Below are 24,174 nucleotides of genomic sequence, written 5' to 3' on the forward strand. Positions count from 1 at the left end.
GATCAAAGTGAGCAGTGAGTCACCATGACCCCCTGCAGAGCCGGGAAACACTGCTGTTCTTTAAGAAGTTACATTGCCAGCGTCTGAAGAAAGGGAAAAAGTCCATCTTTATGCTTGAGCAGGCACTCCTTTCTTTGAGAAACTCTGGTTAATGTGTAGTGCAGATGCATATTGCAAGTTAGGGAGGGAAGGTGGAGGCCCAAACAAGCACACGCACACAGAGAAAATTTTATGTTTAATTTTTCTTGTCCCACCCTATTATGTAAATTTTATTTCATCATTTGTGATTAGGTTCAGGTCTTGCATCTCCAGCAGGAACATCACAAAAGTGATGCTGTATTGTCATGGTACCTCATCCGGGTGCCATTCCTCATGTTGTCCAGTTTATTTGATTAAGAAGGTGCCTGCCAGGCTTCTCCACTGTGAAGTTACTTCTTTTGCTTTGAAATTAATAACCATTTCTGGAAAAGGTTCACGCATGCCTTGGAGATATTACAGATTTGGTTTCAGGCTACCACAATAAAATGAATACTGAAATAAAGCAAGTCGCAGGAATATTTGGGATTCCTAGCACATATAAGGGTTTTGTTTACACTATCCTGTAGGCTACTAAGTGTGCGATAACATTATGTTTTTTAAGAATGTACATAACTTGGGAATTCCCTGGCAGTCAAGTGGCCAAGACTGCACTTCCACTTGCAGGGAGCTAGGAGCTAAGCTCCTGCATGCTGCATGGTGCTGCCAAAAAAAAAAAAATTTTTTATGTACATATTTTAGCTTAAAAATACAAAACAAGAAAAGCAAATTAAAATGGTAATGTCAAAGATCACTGATCAGAAACCAACACAACTTGGTAAAGCAGTTATCCTCCAATTAAAAATAGATTTTAAAAATAATAAGAAAAAAGATCACAAATCACCATAACAAACAAAATAATAACGAAAACCTTTGAAATGTTGAAAGTATTGCTAACATGAGACACGAATTGAGCAGATATTGTAAGAAAAACACTGCTAGTAGACTTGCTCCAAGCAGGTTACTACAAACCTTCAGTTTGTGAAAAATGCAGTGCCTGTGAAACACAAAAAAGTGGAACTCGATTAAATGAAGTCTGCCTATAATTTGAAAATATATAAAATCCAATTCCTCCTCACACATTCAATGTAGTTATTAATATTTATTTATATTAGTATGGATTCATCGTTCCCTATTTTATTCAATGACTGTCATCCATTATTATCACGACTTGCTTGAAAACTCAAAATTTCTCAGTTTTGGCCAGTTTGAACCTAGTTGGCTACTATACTTTAGGGTATGTTTGACATTTAATATGTTCAAAGTTTTTAAATATCTGACAAAGCAATTCCCCTTTCCACAACACTACTATTCTTTTTCAGAATTATTTTGGCTATTCTTGCAGATTTTTCTCTTTCTATATTGAGTTTAGAATTGGATTTGTCAAATTATATAAGAATTTCAAATGAAATCTTTGTTAATACTCTTTCGAATTTATAGAAGAGAGGAAAAGTAAAATATTTTCTCTGGGAACATTAAATGTTTCTTCACTTCATGTAGCTCTGTTTTATGTCTTTTATTATATTTTTGCAATTCTGTTCATCAAGTGTACATATTTCTTCTTGGGCTTCCCTGATGGCTCAGCAGTAAAGAATCCAGTTGCAATGCCGAAGACAAGGGTTCCATCCCTGGGTCGGGAAGATCCCCTGGATTAGGAAATGGCAACCCACTCCAGTCTTCTTGCCTGGGAAATCTCATGGACAGAGGAGCCTGGTGGGTTACAGTCCATGGAGTCACTAGAGTCAGACCCGACTTAGCAACTAAACCACCACATGTTTCATCTTCGGACTCATCCTAGGCACTTCATAAATTTTATTACAGTTGTGAATAGTATCCCCCATACCAGACACACACAAATATTTTTAAATTAGTTATCACTAATTTGTGCCCACACCTTGATTCCAGACTTCCGCTCTCCAGAAGTGTAAGAGGATACATTTCTGTAGCTCAAAGTCACCCCATTGGTGTTACTTTATTTTGGCAGCCTTGGAAACCAATCCGATGTAAGTATCTACAAATAGTGGTCTGATAAACTAGTAACTGGGCTTCCCAGGTGGCGCAGTGGTAAAGAATCCAATGAAGATGCTAGGGAAGACGGGCCTTTCCCTCATGGTGTGCTGATACCCCTTGGCATTCCTGGGCTTGTAGATCATTACTCCAGCTTCCACCTCTGTCCGCACATGAAATTCTCCTTGCAAGTCTGTGTCTTTCCTCTTCTTAAAGGATTACCAGTCGTGTTAGACGAAGGGTCCACCCTGCTTCGGTGTTATCTGTCCGTACATAATTATCTCTGCAATGACTCTATTTCCAAACAAGGACAACATTCTGAGGTCCTGGGAAGAGTATTAATTTGGGCGGATACTGCTCAGCTTGGTGCATACATATTTCACATTTATTATTAAAAGCTTTCTGTCTCTCTGTCTTTTTTCTCTAAATTTTGGCTATACTGGGTTTTTGTTGTGGTACCCAGGCTTCTCTTGTTGCAGTGCAAGGCCTTCTCTCGTTGTGGAGCATAGGCTGCAGCGAATGCAGACTCACTGACTTCTCGAGTTGCCGTGCTGGCTTAGTTGCCACAAGGCATGTAGGATCTTAGTTCCCTGACCAAGGATTGAACCCTGCATTCGAAGGCAGACTCTTGTTTGGGCTATTCGGAGTCTTTTGTATTTCCACACAAATTTTAAAATTATTCATTGTATTTCTGTAAAAAAAAAAAAAAAATGCCCATGGTATTTAGATAGTGATTGTATTGAATCTGTAGATTGCCTTGAGTAGTGTGGTCATTTTATTCATTTATTTTTAGTTCTACCACTTTATTGCTACCAACCCATCTCCCTCCACCCTCGTGCACACACTCTCAGTCATGTAACCCCATGGACTGCAGCCCGCCAGCCTCCTCTGTCCATGGACTTTTCCAGGCAAAAATATTGGAGTGGGTTGCCATTTCCTTCTCCAGGAGTGTGGTCATTTTTAACAACATTACCAAGGACACTGTATGTCTTTCCATCTGTGTCATCTTCAGCTTCTTTCGTCAGTGTCTTCAGTTCAGTTCAGTTCAGTCGCTCAGTCGTCTCCGACTCTTTGCGACCCCATGGACTGCAGCACGCCAGGCCTCCCTGTCCATCACCAACTCCCGGAGTAATTGTTGGCTGCATTGGGTCTTCATTGCTGCCGGTGGGCTTTCTTTAGTAGTTGCAGCAAGTGGATGCTACTCTTCATTGTGGTACACAGGTTTCTCTTTGCAGTGATTTCTTCTATTTCGGAGCACAGACATAGTTGCACAGGCTTCATTAATTGCAGCTCACAGGCTAAGTTGCTCCGAGGCAAGTGGGATCTTCCTGGACCAGGGATCAAACCTGTGTCGCTTACATTGGCAGGTGGATTCTTAACCTCTGGACCTCTAGGGAAGTCCCAAATTAAATTTTAAAGGAAAGCAAGATTGGCACTATTACACTAGGTGGAGTATAAGGCTCAGCTGGTTAAAGAGGAACTAAATACAGTAACAAAGGAAAAATTAAAGAATAAAATGTAACAATTATAAACTTGTATGTACCAAATAACATAGCAGCCAACTACATAAAGGAAAAATAATTGTAAACCCTAGTTGAGTTGGAGTGGCAATGTTTATACCCCAGGGAATGGATCACGGTTGGCCTAAATCTGTTCAACAGTATGAGAACCATGAACTTCCAGATGTTTCCCCCTCAGTCAGTCTCTCCCATCTGGAAGCTTCCATAAGCCTCTTATTCTTCTCCATCAGAGGGCAGACAGACTGAAAAACACAGTCACAGAAAACTAACCAATCTAATCACATGGACCATAGCCTTGTCTAACTCAATGAAACTATGAGCCATGCCGTGTGGGGCCACCCAAGATGGACAGGTCATGGTGGAGAGGTCTGACAGAATGTGGTCCACTGGAGAAGGGAATGGCAAACCACTTCAGTATTCTTACCTTAAGAACCCCATGGACAGTATGAACAGGCAAAAGGATAGGACACTGAAAGATGAACTCCCCAGGTCGGTAGGTGCCCAATATACTACTGGAGATCAGTGGAGAAATAACTCCAGAAAGAATGAAGGGATGGAGCCAAAGCAAAAACAACACCCCGTTGTGGATGTGACTGGTAACAGAAGCAAGGTCCAATGCTATAAAGAGAAATAATGCATAGGAACCTGGAATGTTAGGTCCATGAATCAACGCAAATTGGAAGTGGTCAAACAGGAGATGGCAAGAGTGAACTTTGACATTTTAGGAATCAGCGAATTAAAATGGAGTGGAATGGGTGAATTTAACTCAGATGACAATTATATCTACTGCTATGGGTAAGAATGCCTTAGAAGAGATGGAGTAGGCATCATAGTCAACAAGAGTCTGAAATGCTGTACTTGGATGCAATCTCAAAAACAACAGAATGATCTCTGTTCATTTCCAAGGCAAACCACTCAATATCACAGTAATCCTAGTCTATGCCCTGACCAGTAATGCTGAAGAAGCTCAAGTTGAAAGGTTCTATGAAGACCTATAAGACCTTCTAGAATTAACACCCAAAAAAGATGTCCTTTTCGTTATAGAGCACTGGAATGCAAAAGTAGGAGGTCAAGAAATACCTGGAGTAACAGGCAAATTTGGCCTTGGAGTACAGAATGAAGCAGGGCAAAGGCTAATAGAGTTTTGCCAAGAGGACGCACTGGTCACCCTCTTCCAACCACACAAGAGAAGACTTTACACATGGATATCACCACATGGTCAACACTGAAATCAGATTGATTTTGTTCTTTGCAGCCAAAGATGGAGAAGCTCTATACAGTCAGCAAAGACAAGACTGGGAGCTGATTGTGGCTTAGATCACGAACTCCTTATTGCCAAATTCAGACTTAAACTGAAGAAAGTAGGGAAAACCACCAGACCATTCAGGTATGACCTAAATCAAATCCCTCGTGATTATACAGTGGAAGTGAAAAATAGATTTAAGAGACTAAATCTGATAGAGTGCCTGATGAACAATGGACGGAGGTTCATGACATTGTACAGGACACGGGGATCAAGACCATCCCCAAGAAAAAGAAATGCAAAAAAGCAAAATGGCCATCTGAGGAGGCCTTACAAATAGCTGTGAAAAGAAGAGAAGTAAAAAGCAAAGGAGAAAAGGAAAGATATACCCATTTCAATGCAGAATTCCAAAGAATAGCAAGGAGAGATAAGAAAGCCTTCCTCAGCGATCAATGCAAAGAAATAGAGGAAAACAATAGAATAGGAAAAAATAGAGATCTCTTCAAGAAAATTAGAGATACCAAGGGAACATTTCATGCAAAGATGGGCTCAATAAAGGACAGAAATGTTAGGGACCTAACAGAAGCAAAAGATACTAAGAAGAGGTGGCAAGAATAGACTGAAGAACAGTACAAAAAAGACCTTCATGACCCAGATAATCACGATGGTGTGATCACTGACCTAGAGCCAGACATCCTGGAATGTGAAGTCAAGTGGGCCTAAGCTAGTGGAGGTGATGGAATTCCAGTTGAGCTATTTCAAATCCTAAAAGATGATGCTGTGAAAGTGTTGCACTCAATATGCCAGCAAATTTGGAAAACTCCGCAGTGGCCACAGGACTGGAAAAGGTCGGTTTTCATTCCAATCCCTAAGAAAGGCAGTGCCAAAGAATGCTCAAACTACGGCACAATGGCACTCATCCCAGTTCAGTTCAGTTAGTTCAGTCTCTCAGTTGTCTCCAACTCTTTTGAGACCCCATTAACCACAGCATGCCAGGCCTCCCTGTCCATCACCAACTCCCGGAGTTTACTCAAACTCATGCCCATTGAGTTGGTGATGCCATCCAACCATCTCATCCGCTGTCATCCCCTTCTCCTCCTGCCCTCAATCTCTCCCAGCATCAGGGTCTTTTCATATGAGTCAGCGCTTCCCATCGGGTGGCCAAAGTATTGGAGTTTCAGCTTCAACATCAGTCCTTCCAATGAAAACCCAGGACTGATCTCCTTTAGTATGGACTGGATCTCCTTGCAGTCCAAGGGACTCTCAAGAGTCTTCTCCAGCACCACAGTTCAAAAGCATCAATTCTTCAGCACTCAGCTTTCTTTATAGACCAACTCTCACATCCATACATGACCACTGGAAAAACCATAACCTTGACTAGACGGACCTTTGTTGGCAAAGTAATGTCTCTGCTTTTTAATATGCTGTCTAGGTTGGTCATAACTTTCCTTCCAAGGAGTAAGCGTCTTTTAATTTCATGGCTGCAATCACCATCTGCAGTGATTTGGGAGCCCCAAAAAATAAAGTCAGCCACTGTTTCCATTGTTTCCCCATCTATTTGCCATGAAGTGATGGGACCGGATGTCATGATCTTAGTTTTCTGAATGTTGAGCTTTAAGCCAACTTTTTCACTCTCCTCTTTCACTTTCATCAAGAGGCTCTTTAGTTCTTCACTTTCTGCCATTAAGGGTGGTGTCATCTGCATATCTGAGGTTTTTTATATTTCTCCTGGCAATCTCGATTCCAGCTTGTGCTTCTTCCAGTCCAGCGTTTCTCATGATGTCCTCTGCATAGAAGTTAAATAAGAAGGGTGACAATATGCAGCCTTGACGTACTCTTTTTCCTATTTGAAACCAGTCGGTTGTTCCATGTCCAGTTCTAACTGTTGCTTCCTGACCTGCATAAAGGTTTCTCAAGAGACAGGTCAAACGGTCTGGTATTCTCAGACCTTTCAGAATTTTCCAATGCAGGGGACCAAGGCCCGGGTCTTGGTTCCTGGTCAGGGAACTGGTTCCCACAAGCTGCAACTAAAGATCCCACGTGGTGCAACTAAGACTCAATGCAGCCAAATAAATAATTAAAAAAAAAAAAAGAAACAGAAATTGAGGAAACAATCCCATTTACCATCACATCAAAAAGAATAAAATACTTAGGAATGAATCTACCTAAGGAGGCAAAAGACATATACTTGGAAAACTGTAAGACACTGATTGAAGCTGAAACTCCAATCCTTTGGCCACCTGATTTGGAGAGCTGACTCATTTGAAAATACCCTGATGCTGGGAAAGATTGAGGGCAGGAGGAGAAAGGGACGACAGAGAGTATTTTTTTTTGTAAGCAGCATGGGAGTATTTATTCTGTTCACATTTTGTGTTGTGTTAGTCACTCAATCATGTCCGATTCCTTGGGACCCCATGGACAGTAGTCCACCAGTCTCCTCTGCCCATGGAATTTTCCAGGCAAGAATACTGGAAGCAGGTTGCCATTCCCTTCTTCAGGGGATCTTCCCAACCCAGGAACTGAACCCAGGCTTCCCGCATTATGGTCAGATTCTTGAGCATCTAAGTCACCAGGGGAGTCCCTCTGTTCATATTCAGTGTGATACATTAGATTTTACTCTTCTCATCTTATGCTTGTTCATTATTTACTGTAACTGTTTCCTGTCCCCTTTCCTCCATCCTGATGGGACTGTTGGCAGTGGGGGCAGGGGTTCTTTGTTAGTATCCAGCTGCTGTGGATGAAGCTGTCACCAGCAGTCCTGGTCACTAGAGCAGCTAGCAGCATAGTCTGGAGGCTTCCTGGCAGTGAAGCCTCCAAATACAGTTCCTTGTCTTTCCTAGAGATTCCATGAACCATCCAACATCTTTCTATTGAATGTTTTTTGTTTCAGTTAGCCAGGGATGCCTGTTGCTTCAACCAAGAACACTGGAAAACACAGTTTCAAGTGTGTTCTTTCCCCAGTCAAGTCTGTGGTCAACTTCATGCGATAAAGTTTTACTTTACCTATTAAAAATATTTGATTTATTATTTTACTTGGCTGTGCCAGGTCGTAGTTGTAACCTGTGGGGTCTTTTGGTTTTGGTTTGCAGGATCTTTAGTTGTGGCATGTGGGATCTTGTCGTCCCCTGACCAGGGCTCAAACCCTGGTCCCTTGCATTGGAGCAAGGAGTCTTAGCCACTGAACCACGAGGGAAGTCCTTATCTTATTTATTTAGACAAATGTTAGATACAGAGAAGGAATAGAGCATAGTTGAACCACAAAATAATCCCACTATTTCAGACTCTACTAGGAATTCTAAAGCAAATTTTTCCTTAGTGCTGTAACACTAAAGTTCTTTGTAGTCATCTTTTAATGAAGAAAAGACAAATCCTAACCTAACCCTTTTAGAAAGTAACCCAAGTTTTACAGACTTTAAAATTGTCTTTATTTTTTTTTCAATTAAAAATATTTTCCCACTTAGAAAACAGAAGAAAGGTCCCTGGGCTTGGGCGAGGGTCAGGCATGCCCATGGAGCTTGTTACTCGATCCTGAGAGTCAGCAGTTTAGGAAGCATTAAGATGACCCAGAAACTGTCATCTTGAGTCACTTCTTAATAACAAAGGGGATGAAAGTCTGATGCTCAAGGCTCTGAAGATCTTTTCTAAGTTGGGGCCTGTTGAGAGAGGAATGAGAAAGCTTTGATTGTCAGGAAACTGTGAGGGAGGTAGGGGAGGAGAGGTGATACTGAAAATGCAGGGACTGGAACCGAGTCACGGTGTGCCATGGAGGCCTGGAGAGAAACAGAGAGCTAATGAGAATTTATTAAGGGACTTCCCTGGTGGTCCAGTGATAAAGAGTCTGCCTTCCAATGTAGGGGACTCGAGTTCGAATCCTGGTAGAGGAACTAATATCCCACATGCTGCAGGGCATCTAAGAGGCTGCGTGCCACAAAGAAGTGTCCGTCACTCAGTCATGTCTGACTCTTTGCAGCCCCATGGACTATAGTCCACAGTAGCCCACCAGGCTCCTCTGTCCATGGACTTCTCCAGGCAAGAACGTGGGAGTGGCTAGACATTCCCTTCTCCAGGGGATCTTCCTGATCCAGGGATCAAATCCAGATCTCCTGCATTGCAAGCAGATTCTTTACCATCTGAGCCACCAGGGAAGCCACAAAGAAGATCTGAAGCAAACAAACAAACAAAAAGGGTCTATCAAGAGAGAGATGGAAGGAACTGCCAACGCCTGGGAGAGGGGCCCAAAAGGAGGTGTCATGAGAGAAGAGAAAGGAGTGGGCAGTGGGAGACAGCAAGGAGATGACAGATGACAGAAGCGGGGAGGCTGAAGCTGGGAAGGGAGCGGGGGAGAGGCCAGGGACCTGCCTCGGGGCCAGCTTCTCACCATCAGGATCCTCTGGAGCCTTCGTGTTATGCTCGCACTGTATTGCTGCAGCTTCTCCCAGGGCTGGAAGGGCCTTGACTGGTTGTCCACAAACTGTTCCCAGCAGTCTTCAAACTCTTGAGATGAGAGAGAGAAACAGAGTCAGGCCCTGAGGGCGGGGGAGCAGCAAGCAACCCAGGTTCCCTCCTTCCTTCCCCCTTTTTTCTCTTCCTCTCCCTGGAATTTCCCCTTCCAGGTGGTATCACACCTTGTGTCTCAGCTGGGCCTCCATCCTTCCTGCCCAGCCTCCCCTCTTCCCCTCTCCCACTCACTGGCTTTCTCTCTTGGAACTTGCAGACCCTCCAGGCCACCAACAGCTCTGTCTCTCTTCCTACCTGTGTGGGTCATGACAGCCACTGAGATCCCGGCTGCCTGCAGTTGCTGCAGCCCCTTCTGGAATGGCTTTTTCCAGTGAAAGTACAGGCGGGAGGCAAAGATCTGCAGGTTCAGGTGGTCTTTTCCCCTGATGAAATTGACCAGCTCACTGGCACATTGCGGGCAAGGGCTCCATGTGATATAGCAGATGATTTTGTAGCTCTGCCTCGGGTCCAGATTCAGTGAGTTGATCTTGTCAATAAAGCGAATTTCTGCATGCCGCTGCTTCTGGAGAGGGTTCCAGACAGAGAGCAGGAAGGGCTGGTTAGAAGGCAGAGGCCAGAGGTCACACATGGAGGGTGAAGTTGGGGATGAGGGGCTCTATCCTGTGAACTTTCCAGTATGTGCGCTTGCCTATAGCACAAGGAAAGAACCTCCTTTCGTTCATTATGGATTCCTTCACTCACTCACTCACTCATCCATTAATTCCACACATCTGTATTTTGATCGGAATCTGATCAGGGTCCTTGTGACCAGAGGAGACGGGTTGTAGACCAGACAGCCCCAGAGCTTCGTGGTTATTTAGTCACTAAGTCGTGTCTAACTCTTTGCAACCCCATGGACTGTAGCCCACAAGTCGCCTCTGTCCATGGGATTTCCCAGGCAAGGATATTGGAGTGGGTTGCCATTCTCTTCTCCAGGGGATCTCCCTGACCCAGGGATCAAACCCACGTCTCCAGTATTGGCAGGCGGATTCTTTACCACTGAGCCACCAGGTAGAGTGTGACCTGGTAGTTGGACACAATCAGGAGGTTGTCTGGAGATGTTTGAACCTGAGGATACCAAGGAGCAGGTCAGGGAGGGAGAGAGGAAGAACAGACAGGTAGAAAGATGAGCAGAAAGACAGAAACGTGATGGAGATCTTGCAGGTGAGGTTAGGTGCTCAGTCCTTGGAAGAGTGGTTGGCTTGCTGGAATGATGACTGAGCTGAGACCTGGAAGATGAGAAAACATGAACTTCGCAAAGAGGAGCAGGAAGACATTGTGCCGGAGGGAAGGGCTTCTGTGGTGGCCTGGGGATGGGGAAGAAGGAGGAGAGTTCCCAGGAAGCTGGGTTAACTCAGACTCTGCTAAGCCTTGGGATGTTCCCTGCATGAATGGGGTTAGCCCCTGCCTGCCCTGTACCTGGAGGACCCATTTGGCACCTTGTTTCGGAAGCAGCCTCTGTCAAGCGTTGAGTCGTCACGCTGCTTCAGCTGGTAACACAGGTAGGTTTTCCTCCGGTAGTGAGGTGGTGGGACCCGGGGCTGGTTGCCAAACTGATGCTTGAACAGAGTTTCTCTTAGCAGATTCATTGTGTTTCTGTGCAATAAGGAAGGAGAAAACCCAAGATGCAGAGAGCATTCTTTCTCTGGCGTCACCCTAGGCTCTGAACCTCATTCTGAACCCAATTCCTTGGGCTCGCCTGGGCCCTTAAGGGGAGGTATGGGAGGGTCTCTTCCTTCTTGGCTGACCAAGGGGACCAGGGAGGGAGACGGAAGAATGTGAGTTCTCCCACCTCAGAGACCACCTCCCACCTCTGGCCTGAAAGAGACCCCCCGCCCCACTCCAGCCCACACTAGAGGACTCTGCAGGCAGGATGCCTGGGCTGGGATGGGGCGGGGGTGCCCCGAGAACTGAACATGGCATGTCCTTCCTCGGCTCTCACATCTTTGTCCTGAGCCCCAGAGCCCTCTGTGTAGGTACCACAAGCACCTCAATCGCATTCAGAACCCCTTCTCTTTGGGGAGTTGGGGGATGGAAGCTGTCATTTTTTCCTTTAACTCTTTGTGCTCCTGGCTGAGCTATGTGTATCACGCTTTTGTCTGTAGAAACAGCACAGAGGCACATGACCAGGAAAAACTGCTGTCACCAAGGGTGTGTTGTAACAGACACTTTTGGCAAAAGCACTCACTTAGCTTTTTTCCCCCCACCCATTATGCTTGTACTCTAAAGTATTTCGTTTTGTATCTTGCTTTCTTTCATGTAATACATTGCAAAGTGGCCCAGCCCATGTGGGAATGCAGAACCACCAGGTTCTAGTATGTGAGCTTGCCTACAGCACAAGGAAAGAACCTCCTTCTTTCCTTCATTATGTATTCCTTCACTCACTCTCTCATCCATTAATCCCACACTCCTCAAGCATCTATATCTTGATCAGAATCCAATCAGGGCCCCTGAGGCCAGAGCAGTTGGGTTGTAGACCAGACACCCCCAGGGCTTCATAGTTGTTTAGCTACTAAGTCGTATCTGATTCTTTGTGACCCCATGGACTGTAGCCTGCCAGGCTCCTCTGTCCAAGGAATTTCAATAAATCCCATTTCTTTTCAATAAATGCTGCTGGCTCTGCACAGATTGAAGCAGGTGGACACAACTGGGAGCCTTCCTGCCAGACCCCAGGGAGGTGCGTGAAGGCATGCTCTGGCCGGAGCCCCACTGAACGTGCACACTCAAGACCAAGCAGATGCCAGTCTGAACAAGCTTGGGAGGCTTGATGGCCTCAGACCGGTGGTCCTTTTGGACCCTCCACCCAAGGTAATGTCACTTGGCCTATCATTGCATCAGACACAGGTGATCTCAGAGCATCAGAACAGGCATCTGGACTCAGGAACCAAACCAAGCGTGCCCTCACAGCCCAGACCCCGGGTTGCAACAATCTGTGCCTACAAGGCCGGAAAAGCTTCGCCATATTTCCAGCTGACTCACTGAAATACCACCAGTTCCACCAATGAAAAACCATTTCTGGTATCTGTTATGCTAATTAGCAAAGCCACAGATTTCACCAGTGGAAACCTGTCTCATCAATGGAAACCTAACATCCCTCATGTTAATCAGGAAAACTTTAGGTGGATTTGGAGAACAACTGCTAAAGAGACCGTCTCTGGACTGTGACCTTTCGTTACCAGCCACTGACCTCCCCTGAAGTTCATACTCCCGGGGAGGGGAACAGGTGGCCAGATCAGAAGGGAAATCCCATTTGCAGCACATCTAAGACAACCACTGCCCCATCTGCCCGGAGTCTTCCTGATTTTAGCCCTGAAGTCCCCCATGTTCTGGGAAACTCCCCAGTCCTGGGGACACACAGACAACTCAAGGCTGAGACCCTTCACATTTCAGACAAGAGGACTTATCTTCATAGCACATATGTTGCACCTTGACCTTGAATAGCTAAAACTGTAGGTGTGACAGAAACAACCTTTAAGAAGTATTTAAAGACCAATTGAATTTTCCACACTTGATAGTGTCTTCATGGGAAATGAGCTATCTTCTTATCTTGGAGAGTATTCCCCCCACAGAGCAGAAATGAGAGTATTCTTTTGCAAAATTGTGCCTTTAAAATAAAGTTTTACAAAAATGCTTTTGTAGCTGACTCCAGACATTGTTTCAATCATCCTTGAACCTAACGTCTAGGATTGAGGGTGCACAGAAAGCTTCAGAAAGACTTGGGGGCCATGTCTATGGAATATGGCCAGGGGCAGACAGACAGATGGCCAGGGGTACAGACAGACAGGCTGTGGCAGAGGCGGGGCTGGGAGGCCTGAGGCAAGAGGAGGAACAGAAGTGGAGTCCTGCAGGGAAGGAGCCAGAGAGAGAACCCAGGCCTGGGAGTGGATGGTGGCAGAGCCCGAGGCTGAGAGGAGAACTGGCATCGACACCTGGTCCCTGCAGCCTTGCTCCAGCCCCCTTGGCAGACTCATCTCGGCTTGCCCTGGCACTGGGCTCTCAGGCTCCACCTTCCTCTCAGCAGGCTGCCCTTGGCCTTGGGAGAGTCCCTTATCTGAGAATGTTCCCCCACAGCTTTCCAAGTGGCAGATGCCCTTCTGGCCTGGGGAAGCCGAGGCGGGAGGTCCTAGGCTGGTTTTCTTTTTCTCCATCCTCTTCCTCCTCCCGGGCTCTTGACTTACCTGGTCCCGGGGGTCCAAACGCAATCTCCTTGCCCAGGAAGGCCTGACCCAGCCCAGCCCTCTGTCATAGACACTCTGCCTCCGTTTCCTCTCCCAGGACCCTTGCTTTTAGGACAGCCCCTGATCTGAAAGCAACCTCCCAGCCAGCTCAGCCAAGGCCCCGCCCCCTTCCTGTTTTGGCACCAGGGGTGGGAGGGCCCCGGGGTGCTTTGCTTCCTTGGGCTCAGACCCACCTTCTCTGGGGCCCTCCCTCTTGGCAGAGCTCAGCCTCTGATGGATGGGCAGGACCGACAGTACTGCAGAGGGGAAACAGAAAGTGAAGATGCCAGCAAGGGGGATGGGCCAGACCCTGGCTGTAGAGAGCAGGACAGAGGCTGCTCCCACTGGGGGAGGGGCAGGCTGGTGCTCTCTCCACCCCACCCCGGCTTGGTACTTTGTCGTCATTCAGTATCCTGGCAAGACTCTGGGAAGGATGGAAAAGGAGGGCTGGGGGTCAGCACTCCAGATCTTCATCTCCAGCCCTGTGTTGGGCAGATCTGTGCGCCATCAGTCACCCTAGCGCCCCAACAGCCTCGAGCAGGGAGGACCGTTATCCTGACATTTTAGATGAGGTCCTAGCACAGCGAGGCTAAAACACTCTCTTGAGGTCACACAGCAAATAAACGGAAGAGCTGGAAAGCTGTCCAGGCAGCCTGGCCCGGCTCCCTCCCACTGCTTCCCCATTGTTCCATGAAAAGGAGTGGGCGGAGGGTGGGTACAAAAGAAAGGGTAAGCTGCTTGCTTACCCTTGTCATGTCAAGACCTCCAGAAGAAAAGTAGCTCTGGGGAAAGGGGAAACCTAGGGAGGAGGTCTTAGAGCAGTCACGGCCATCTCCGGTCCAGACTGCACACAGATTCGACTCCTAAGTCAATTTTTCCCAGCTTATCATCTCACTGCTCTCAGAACCTGCATGTACCCCCTTCTGCCCCACAGGCCCTGGTGTGGCCTCGGGGGTAACAAGAGCTTGGGCAGGAAGTTAGAGGATCTGTAAGAATGGTGTCCCCTTTACCTCCCTTTGTCCTAATGCCCAGGGTCAAAGCCAATGGAAAATTCTAGAACGATCTGGGTCCTTCTGGGAAGACTGATCAGATCTGCATACTGAAGTGTTGGTCAGACTCAGTGAACTAAGTCACCCCTGGCCTGAGAAGCAGGAAGGATGGACAAGAAGGTTGAAACCCTTTGCTGGCCTTTGCCTGATGACAGCAATCCTCTAGCCCCGGCCCTAGAGATCCCCGTGAGCTGCCTGAGATGGGCCGAGATGCAGGCGTGCTGGGAGCGGGACATTTTGAGCTGGCCACTGTGGCCCTCTTAATGCTGGAGACAATCAGGAGGTGTGCCATCCACAGGTGTACCTCCCTCCTTGAAGGAAACACCGACAGGGAAGGCATCGAGGCAGATGAGCTGAAGCAGCCAGGGACCCCCGGGACTCTGCTGAGGACCCCCAGGCAGCAGTGCAAACAGGAGGGGAGAGCGAATGGGCAAGCATTTGCTGCTACTGACAATTCACAGCCAGACGCCAAGAGGAGTGGGACCCCCGACCTTCTCCACGAGGGCTTTATGACAGATTCCAAACCGATGGCTTCCCACTTGCTAGTCCTTCCTGTACCTCTGGTGGCCCAGAAACCCAGCTCATCAGGAGCTTACTCCTTTTACCCCTCGCCACAGTCCCCACCACCCTTTCTGGAATCTCCACTGAGTTCTTCCTCGGTGCATTTACGTGGCACTGGCTCTGCAATCACAGGGCCAGACACTTGAGTTCTGATCTACCTTGAGCAGCTGAGCTGTGGTCTCTGACCTGACTCCTGGCGGCCCTTCCACTTTCTGTTCTGCTTTTGGGAAAATCTCCCATCATCTCAATCCTCATGTGCCCAATCCTACTTTTTCCCCTAAAGGCTTATTTAAATGTAAACTTAACCATTAACTTTCCCCCTCTCCCACTCACTCTCCATCACCATCCTCAGAGCCTCATCACTGGCAGCAATGTGGGGACGGGACCAGGAATGAGCAGAGTGAGCTCGGGCTGTGACGATGTCGAGTGAAGGTGGGGTGAGAGTGGGGTTGTGGGGGCACCCAGGTCTAGAATGGAAGCCAACGAGTCAGGGTCAAGGGGTGGGGGCATGATCTGGAGAGAGGCACACAGGACCAGGATCCCGCCGCCACTGCGCCCGCTCAGCTCAAAGATGCCCTTGGCCATTGTAGGGGCTGAACTGTGAGCCCCAAATCCATATTCCGAAGTTCCCACCTCCACTTCCTCAGAACGTGACCGTAACTGAGATAGGACCTTGAAGGCAGTAATTGAATTAAGAGCAAGCTCTTAGGGCGGGGGTCCCCAACCTCGGAGCCATGGACTGGTACCTGTCTGTGGTCTGTTAGCAACTGGGCTGCACAGCAGGAGGTGAGCGGTGGGCAAGCAAGCAAAGCTTTATCTGTATTTACAGCCACTTCCCATCGTTCACATTACTGCCTGAGCTCTGCCTCCCGTCAGGTCAGGGGCGGCATTAGATTCTCACAGAAGCATAAATAGGGCTTCCCAGGTGGCATCAGTGGTAAAGAACCCACCTGCCAATGCAGGAGCCAGAAGAGACTCAGGTTCACTCCCTGGGTCGGGAAGATCTCCTGCGGGAGGGCTTGGCAATCCACTCCAGTATTCTTGCTTGGAGAATCCCATGGACAGAGGAGCCCGGTGGGCTACAGTTCATGGAATGGCAGAGTTGGAAATGACTGAAGCAACTTAGCTCGCACATACAGGAGCGCAAACCCTACTGTGAACTGTGCAATCAAGGAACCTAGGTTGTATGCTCTTTATGAGAGTCATCCCCAAACCATCCTCTTCCCAACCCTCCAGTCTGTGGAAAAACATTGTCTTCCATGAAACTGGTTCCTGGTGTCAAAAAGGTTGGGGACCACAGTCTTAGGGTGACTCTTAATCCAATCTGACTGATGTCCTTATGTATGCTAAGTTGCTTCAGTCATGTCCGACTCTTTGCAACCATATGGTCTGTAGCCTGCCGGGCTCCTCTGGCCCTAGGATTCTTTAGGCAAGAACACTGGAATGGGTTGCCATGCCTTTCTCCAGGGGATCTTCCTGACCCAGAGATTGAACCTGCATCCAACGTCTCCTGCATTGGCAGGCGGGTTCTTTACCACTAACGCCACCTGGGAAGCCCGACGTCCTTATAAGAAGAGGAGATTGGGACCCACAGAGGGACACCAGGGGCTCCCCAGGGGTCACGCACAGAAGAAAGACCATCTGAGGACACAGCGAGAAGGCAGCCACCTGCAGCCGAGGAAAGAGGCCACAGGAAAACCCAGCCTGCCAGCACCTTGGTCTTGGACTTCTAGCCTCCATGACAGCAAGAGTAATAAATGCCTCTTGTTAAGCCACCCAGTCTGCGGAGTTTTGCTGCTGACGCCCTAGCGAATAAATACAGTCACTCCCATCAGGAATCCTCATTCTCTGATTCGTCAGGTCCATCTTCAAGGTTGTTTTTTCAAATCTCATTTTCACACGTATACATGTTCACACCCACTTATGTTCAGTTCAGTAACAAGGTTGGGTCAGCGCGCGAGATGGGAGGAGGCGGGGGGCCCCTTGCTGGGGGAGAGGGAGATGCTGGGGGAAGAAAAGAGAGAGGAACCGAGGAAAGGCAGGATGGTTCAAGGGCAGGGGCCCGGCAGGGCCAGGGGAAAAGAGGAGGCTGAGAAGGGAGGTGAGGGTGGGCAGAGGTGAGGGGGAGGCCATGGGTCGGGGTCAGGGAGAGGCTAGGAAGCCCTCACCCGAGAATGTCGTCGAGCTCTGCAACCAGCCGCTGATAATTTATGTCCAGTTTCTTCCAAGGCTTGAAGCGCCTCCTCTGACTGTCTACAAACTTTTTCCAACAGTATTTGAATTCTGAGATGAAGAGGAAAGCAGAGCTGTCAGAGCTGGGCCTGCCCTCTGCTGACCCTCTCCCGGTGCCCTGGGCCTTCCTCCCCGCTCCCCAGGCTCCCCTCCCCCGCCCCCCATCCCTCCCCTCGCCCAGCCCCCCAGGCCCCCCTGCTCTCACCTCGGTAGGACATAATGTCCACCCTGGCCCCCTGCTGGCTCAGCCCAAGCAGCCCCTGCCTGTACGCCATGTCTTGGAAGTAGTAGAGGCGGGCCGCGAAGATGCTGAGCTTCACATTCCGGTACCTCGCCAGGAAGTTAGCCACCTGCTTCGCGCACTTCACGCAGGGGCTCCACGACATGTACCAGGTGATGTGGTAACACTCGTCAGGGTGCAGCTTCATTTTGCAGAACCAAGTCAGAAAGTGGAGTTCGGTGTGGCAGCGAGTCCCAGCATTGACCTGGGCGAGACAGAGGAGGAAAGCGGGGTTGTTCTTGGCGGCAGAGCGGGCCACGTGCCTGGGGCAGATGGTGGGGGAGAGGAGGGGTCAGGGGCTCGTGTCTCAGAGGCAGGTGGCTTCCTAGTTACCCCTTCTTTCCATCTGTCCCCTCCCTTCTTTTCTTCCTTAGATGTCCCTTCACACAGTCATCCGCTCATCCATTCACTCCAACATCCATCCTCTTAAGCATTCATTCTACAAGTATCCTGAGTGCCAGCTTTGGGCCAGGTCCTCTTGGGTCCAGCTTGGTTCCCTGGATGCTATCTGCTGGGAGGCTCACAGAACTGCCCTGCACCTCGGGGAGCCCACCAGCCACACACCTCTACACCTGACGTGTGGCTCGAGTGAAGGGAGATGTGTGGCAGGTGTGAAAATACAAAGTTCAGGGCCTTCCCTGGTTGTCCAGTGGCTAAGTCTCTGCTCTCAATGCAGGGAACCAGGGTTTGATCCCTGATCAGGGAACTAGACCCCACAGGCCGCAACTAAAACAGATCCTGTATGCTGCAACTAAAAGAACATGCCACAACTAAGGCCTGGAACAGCCAAATAAATAAATATTAAAAATAAAAAACACAGCTCATTTCAGTGACTTAGTATGAACAAAAAAAGAATGCCAACTATCTCATGAAGTTTTATATTAGTTATGCATTAGAAAATACATATAAATCTATAGCTTAGATATACAGTCAATTCTCTGTATCTGAGGGCTGCTCATCTGCGGATTCAACCAACCACCTATTGAAGTTATTCAGAAGAAGGAAATTCCAGAAAGTTTCAAAAGGCAAAACTTGAATTTGCCCGACTGGCAACAATTTATACAACATCTTGTTCATTTGCTAAGTTATATCCGACTCTTTATGACCCCATGGACAACAGCACTCCAGGCTTCCCTGTCCTTCACCATCTCCCAGAGTTTGCTCAGACTCATGTCCATTGTGTCGGTGATGTCATCCAACCAGCTCATCCTCTATAGTTCCCTTCTCCTCCTGCCCTCAATCTTTCTCAGCATCAGGGTCTTTTCCAGTGAGTCGGCTCTTTGCATCAAGTGGCCAAAGTATTGGAGCTTCAGCGTCAGCCTCAGTCCTTTCAATGAATATTCAGGTTTGATTTCTTTTAGGATTGACTGGTTGGATCTCCTTGCTGTCCAAGGGACTCTCAAGAGTCTTCTCCAGCACAATTCCAAAGCATCAATTTTTGGTGCTCAGCCTTCTTTATAATCCAGCTCTCATATCCATACATGACTACTGGAAAAACCGTAGTTATTTTAACTATACGGTTAACTATACGGTTAACTAACTTTAACTATACGGACCTTTGTTAGCAAAGTGATGTCTGCTTTTTAATACACTGTCTAGGTTTGTCATATGCTTTCTTCCAAGCAGCAAGCGTCTTTTAATTTCCTGGCTGCAGTCACCATCCACACTGGTTTGGGAGCCCAGGAAAATAAAACCTGTCACTGTTTCCACTTTTTCCCCATCTATTTGCCATCAAGTGATGGGACTGGATGCCATAATCTTAGTTTTTTGAAAGTTGAGTTTTAAGCCAGCTTTTTCACTCTCTTCTTTCACTTACATCTACATTGTATTTACAAATATTTATGTAGCATTTACATTGTATCAGATATCACAAGTAAACTAGAGGTGATCTAAAGCATATGGGAGAAATGTGTGTGGGTTATATGCAAATGCTGTGCCATCTTACATATGGAATTCAGTATCTGCAGATTTTGGTGTTACCAGGGGTCTCAGAACCAACCTCCCGCTCCATATAGAGGGATGACTGCATTGCCCAATACCTTATCAATATTAATTTCATTGGTTTCTCTTAACTTTTTGAATACTGGGTAGTAGAAAAAGTCAGATGACATGTGTGACTCGGATTGTATTTTGATGGGGTAATATTGCTACAGCACACATTCCCACCCCACCCAGCCCATGACAGCTGCTCAGGTAAGTTCTGAAAAGGCTGCAGGCGGGTGGGGGACATTTTGCAGGAGTGGTGAGAGGTTGACACAGGAGCCGCAGGGCAGTGGACTTGTTAGGCACTGCTGATGCTGCAGTGGTCATCCAGGAGATCTGGCCATGCACTCAGAGGCAGCTGGGGGGCAGGCAGAATGAAGGGTGTGGGTCTCCCCTGTGAGATCCCAAGCCCTAGGCACAGAAGAGGAATGGGTGTGGCAGGCAAGGCCCTAACCGGCAGAGCAGTTGCTAGGGTCTGATAGGCACTGGAACACAATAGACCAGACTTCCTAAACAGGTCCTTGTTGTTGTTAAGTCACTAAGTTGTGTCCGACTTTTTTGTGACCCCGTGGACTGTAGCCCACCAGGCTCCTCTGTCCATGGAATTTCCAGGCAAGAATACTGGAGTGGGTTGCCATTTCCTTCTCCAGGTGATCTTCCCGACCCAGGGAACGAACCCGTGTGTCCTGCGTCTTCTGCACTGCAGGCAGATTCTTTACCACTTGAGTCATCCAGGAAGCCCCATCACTGCTATATCTGCATTCTTTTATTTATCTAGGCCCCACCAAACTGCTTGTGGGATCTTAGTTTTCCATGCCCCCTGCACTGGGAGCACTGCATCTTAACCATTGGACTGCCAGGGAAGTCCCTATAACTGCATTTTTTATGAAAACTGGACGCCCTGCAAAAGGAATTTTCCTAATATCTGACATAACACAGTCTGAAAACCAATGAATGGCAGTTGTAATTATATCCCCCAGTCATAACTTTGGGAAAACATCTTGTGCAAGGATCCTAAAACTTCAGCAGTTTGCCCATCCACTCCCCGCTCCCGGGCTTTTTCCCCCTTGGTGGGACACAGTGCTGCCTGCACTGCAATTCTAAGGCACCAAATAAATGCAATGAGAGTTTCCTGGGGCCCGTACCTGGTTATGAAAGACCCCCCAGTCGAAGGCAACATATGAGCGGTGTTTCCTTCTTTCCACCCGGTAGCAGATGTAGGAGCAGTTCCGCCCATTGGCGTAGAGCAGGTTGTGAAACTGGAAGTAAAAGGTATCAGGATCTAACCTCCACACGTGGTTCCTGAAGCAAAAGAGAGAAAAGAGAAAATGCAGAGAGCTCCCCGCCTCCACCCCCACCCCGGCATTCCTCCTGGGGTCTCCTGAGCGCAACGCCCTGGCCGCCCTTGGTGCTCTGCTTCCCAGCAACCCTCCTGGGCCTGGGGGATTTCCTGCAGCCTTTGCAGGCAGGAAGGAAGACTGGGGAAGAGGAGATGGTGCTGGGTCAGCAGAGTGGGTGACGTCTCCCCCTGGGGCCCAGGCTCTGCTCGTTCCTATAGCACCCTAATCCCCACTCCAGTTTTCCTGCCTGCCGTTAGTAAAACATAAAAAAGTAATAAAAACCTCTCCACTACAAAATAATAGCCTTTGACTCAGTTCCATTCATTCCTGACTTTTCACTTGTGCATTTGTTTGTATTAATTTTTATTGGAGTAAAGTTACTTTATAACACTGTGTTAGTTTCTATGGTCTGGCAAAGTGAATCAGCTCTACACACACATGCATCCCCTCTTTTTGGATTTCCTATCCCATCACAGCATACTGATTAGAGTTCCCTGAGCTATGCAGTAGGTTCTCACTGGTTATCTATTTTATACATGGTATCAATAGTTGTTTCAGTTTTTTAATGTGAGGTTAACACCTAAATTCACCGGCTCAGGCTACTGTTTCAAGTGATTTCTGTATCTGAACTCATCAACTCCTCCCCAAAATCCCACAGGAGCCAAGCCCATTTTATAGAGGAGGAAGCGGGGACACAGAGCGGGCAAGTAGCCGGTCCAAGTCACACAGCAGTGAGTGATGGAGCCGGGGCCCTGACCGGACCCGGCCATTTCCAGCTGTGCCATCCTGTGACCTTGCAGCCGTGTAAAGTCTTGGATGTGGCTTTCTTTCCTACTCAGTTTTAAAACAGGAGCATTTCCCCTTATCTTTCCTCGATTCTAGGCTCTCGGTACAGTTATAAACGTGAAGTGTGGTCACCTAGGTTGTGGCCAGGTTGCAAACCATTTAATGGTTTTATTTAAACCAATGGTTGTAAATAAAACCATTTATTTTTCTGCTCGGAGCTGAGGTATCCTTGGAAGAGGGGATGTCTCTACTTGCCTCAGAGAAGTATTCTCACACTTAGAGTGGTCTAAACAGTAGAGAAAATGGATCGGAGTGCTGTAAACACGATCCACCAGCTGCTTCAGCCATCCTTTGGCCAAATTCTAAGTGTTCATAGAGGGTGCAGGCGGGAAGGGAACTGGCCCGACAGCATTTCAGGCTGAGAGCTGGGCCAGAGGACCCTTGGAGAGGCGTGGAGGTGTGGGAGGGGCCAGTTCAGAAGCAAGAGGGGGCGCCCCCTCCCCGGAACAGGGCAAAGACTCCAAGTGGGAGAGGAGCCTTTCGGAAAAGGTGCCAGAGGGGGAAAAAGGAACGGGGCTAGAGCTGCAGACTTCAGGGAGAAGGAGGCTGAGGGACGGGACACAGCCCTAGGGACCTCGGGAGAGGGGGCCCAGTGGCCAGAGCGGGCGGACAGCGGTACCTGATCCAGGGCATCTGGTTGTAGCCCCGGTAGGCTGGTTGTAGCCCTGGACTTTGTCTTGAGTGCGGGGGCTCCATTTCCTCTCCCAGGACTCTCGGGTAGAAAAACCCCTTATCTGTGAGTGACCTCCCAGGCCGGCTCTGCGGAAGCCCGCCCTCCTTCCTGCTTTGGCACCGGGGGTGGGAGGAGGGCCCTTGGGGGGAGGGCCCCGGGGTGCTTTGCTTCCTCAGGCTCAGACCCACCTTCCCCTGGGCCCTCCCTCTTGGCTGAGCTCAGCCTCTGATGGGGCCAGGCCCCTCCATGGGGTAGGACCTGACGTTACTGCAAAGGGAAAGAGAAAGTAAAGATGCCCGAGAGGGGGATGGGCCAGACCCTGGCTGAGGAGAGCAGACCGAGGCCTGCTGCCCCTGGGGGAGGGCAGGCTGGATCCCTCTCCACCCTACCCGCTCACCCAGCCCAAGCCTGCACCTAGCTCTACACCTGCCTGTTGAATGAATGGACGCCATGGGGGAGTGTGGCCCTTATGAGGTAGGAGACAACTGGGCTCCAGGTTGGAAATTTACAATAAGCCACCCTTCTGTTTGCATTTCCTGAGATAAGAGATAGGTGGACTCCAGTTAAGGAATTGACAGGGTCAATAGCCAATCTTTGTCTCTAACCTCAAAGGAATAATCACGGCAAGGACAACGAAAGGAAAAAACCCTGTCTGACAGAGGAGACCCTACACACGCGCAGAAAGTCTCCTTGGAGTCAAGAAAGAAAGTAGAAAAGAATTAGTCACTCAGTCGTGCCTGACTCTTAGCGACCCCATGGACTGTAGCCCGCCAGGCTCCTCTGTCCATGGAATTCTCCAGGCAAGAATACTGGAGTGGGTTGCCATTTCCTTCGCCAGGAGATCTTTCCAACCCAGGGCCACCAGGTAAGCCTTGGAATCAAAAGTCAGAGGATAATTCCAGGCCATAATGAGTCTTGCTCCTCCCAGAAGCCTTCACTTCAAGATCCAACTTGGCTAGGGTGTGCGTGCGCACCCCAGGGGAGGGTCCCGAGACAAATTAACCAGGGAGGACAAAGTAAGGTGACTGGCTTGACAGAAGACATAGACCCAGAAAACTGCTCTTTTTGAAGGATTTATTATAAAGGATTTAAACTTCCCAAAGGTGCGATTTTCTCTCTCTCCGAGCTCTCCCCTGTGCCTTTCTGAATGTACTTTTTCTTTTCAATAAACTTTTTACTTTACTCTTTACTTTCTGCCTCCTTGCCTGAATTCATTCTTGATTAGGCAGGCGAGACTAGAAACCTTAGTCTTACCTGCAGACTCCTGTGGTCCAGGGGTTAGGGCTCCTGGTCTGGGAAATGAAGATCTTGCTTCCAGTTGCCCGTTGCTGCCCTTTTGCTCCTGACCGCATCCAAAATCATTCCTACCTCCAAGTTCCAGCCTGCTTGGGGTTCAGAAGAACAAATCTGACTCCATGTTGAATCTGTTCCTTTAGCTCTGACCTTTGTGCTCTGTGGCCTCTGCTCAGTCATGCTGCTCTGCAGCCTTATAAACCAATGTTGCTTGGAATTTCCCACGGATTCAGGTTCTGGGTCCCACTCTAGCAGGGGTAGTAGATGCTGGCCCCAGGCTAACCACATGATTTTTTTTGTAAATAACAGCTTATTGGCACTTTTAAAAAGGGGGAAATCAAGGAGCTCCCTGGTGGTC

General features: G+C 48.3%; 1 protein-coding gene across 3 annotated transcripts; it reads right to left on the reverse strand.

Moving 5' to 3' along the window:
• Window positions 1-8,253: 8,253 nt before the first annotated feature.
• On the reverse strand, window positions 8,254-22,699 carry LOC122680527 (DNA dC->dU-editing enzyme APOBEC-3B-like). Of its 3 annotated transcripts, none has more exons than XM_043882023.1 (9): window positions 22,470-22,699; window positions 20,810-20,966; window positions 17,607-17,886; window positions 17,338-17,452; window positions 13,754-13,816; window positions 10,782-10,938; window positions 9,598-9,862; window positions 9,224-9,339; window positions 8,254-8,498 (listed from the first exon to the last, which is right to left on the reverse strand). In XM_043882023.1, exons 1-9 carry the CDS (start codon window positions 22,544-22,546, stop codon window positions 8,487-8,489), a joined length of 1,242 nt encoding a protein of 413 aa, XP_043737958.1. In that variant the 5' UTR covers window positions 22,547-22,699; the 3' UTR covers window positions 8,254-8,486. The 3 variants fall into 3 exon arrangements, with proteins under 3 accessions (XP_043737958.1, XP_043737957.1, XP_043737959.1); XM_043882022.1 differs by having other exon boundaries at window positions 9,598-9,865; XM_043882024.1 differs by lacking the exon at window positions 13,754-13,816 and having other exon boundaries at window positions 9,598-9,865.
• Window positions 22,700-24,174: the final 1,475 nt, after the last annotated feature.

This window comes from Cervus elaphus, chromosome 22 (assembly GCF_910594005.1).
Source record: "Cervus elaphus chromosome 22, mCerEla1.1, whole genome shotgun sequence".
Classification (NCBI taxonomy): Eukaryota; Metazoa; Chordata; class Mammalia; order Artiodactyla; family Cervidae; genus Cervus; species Cervus elaphus.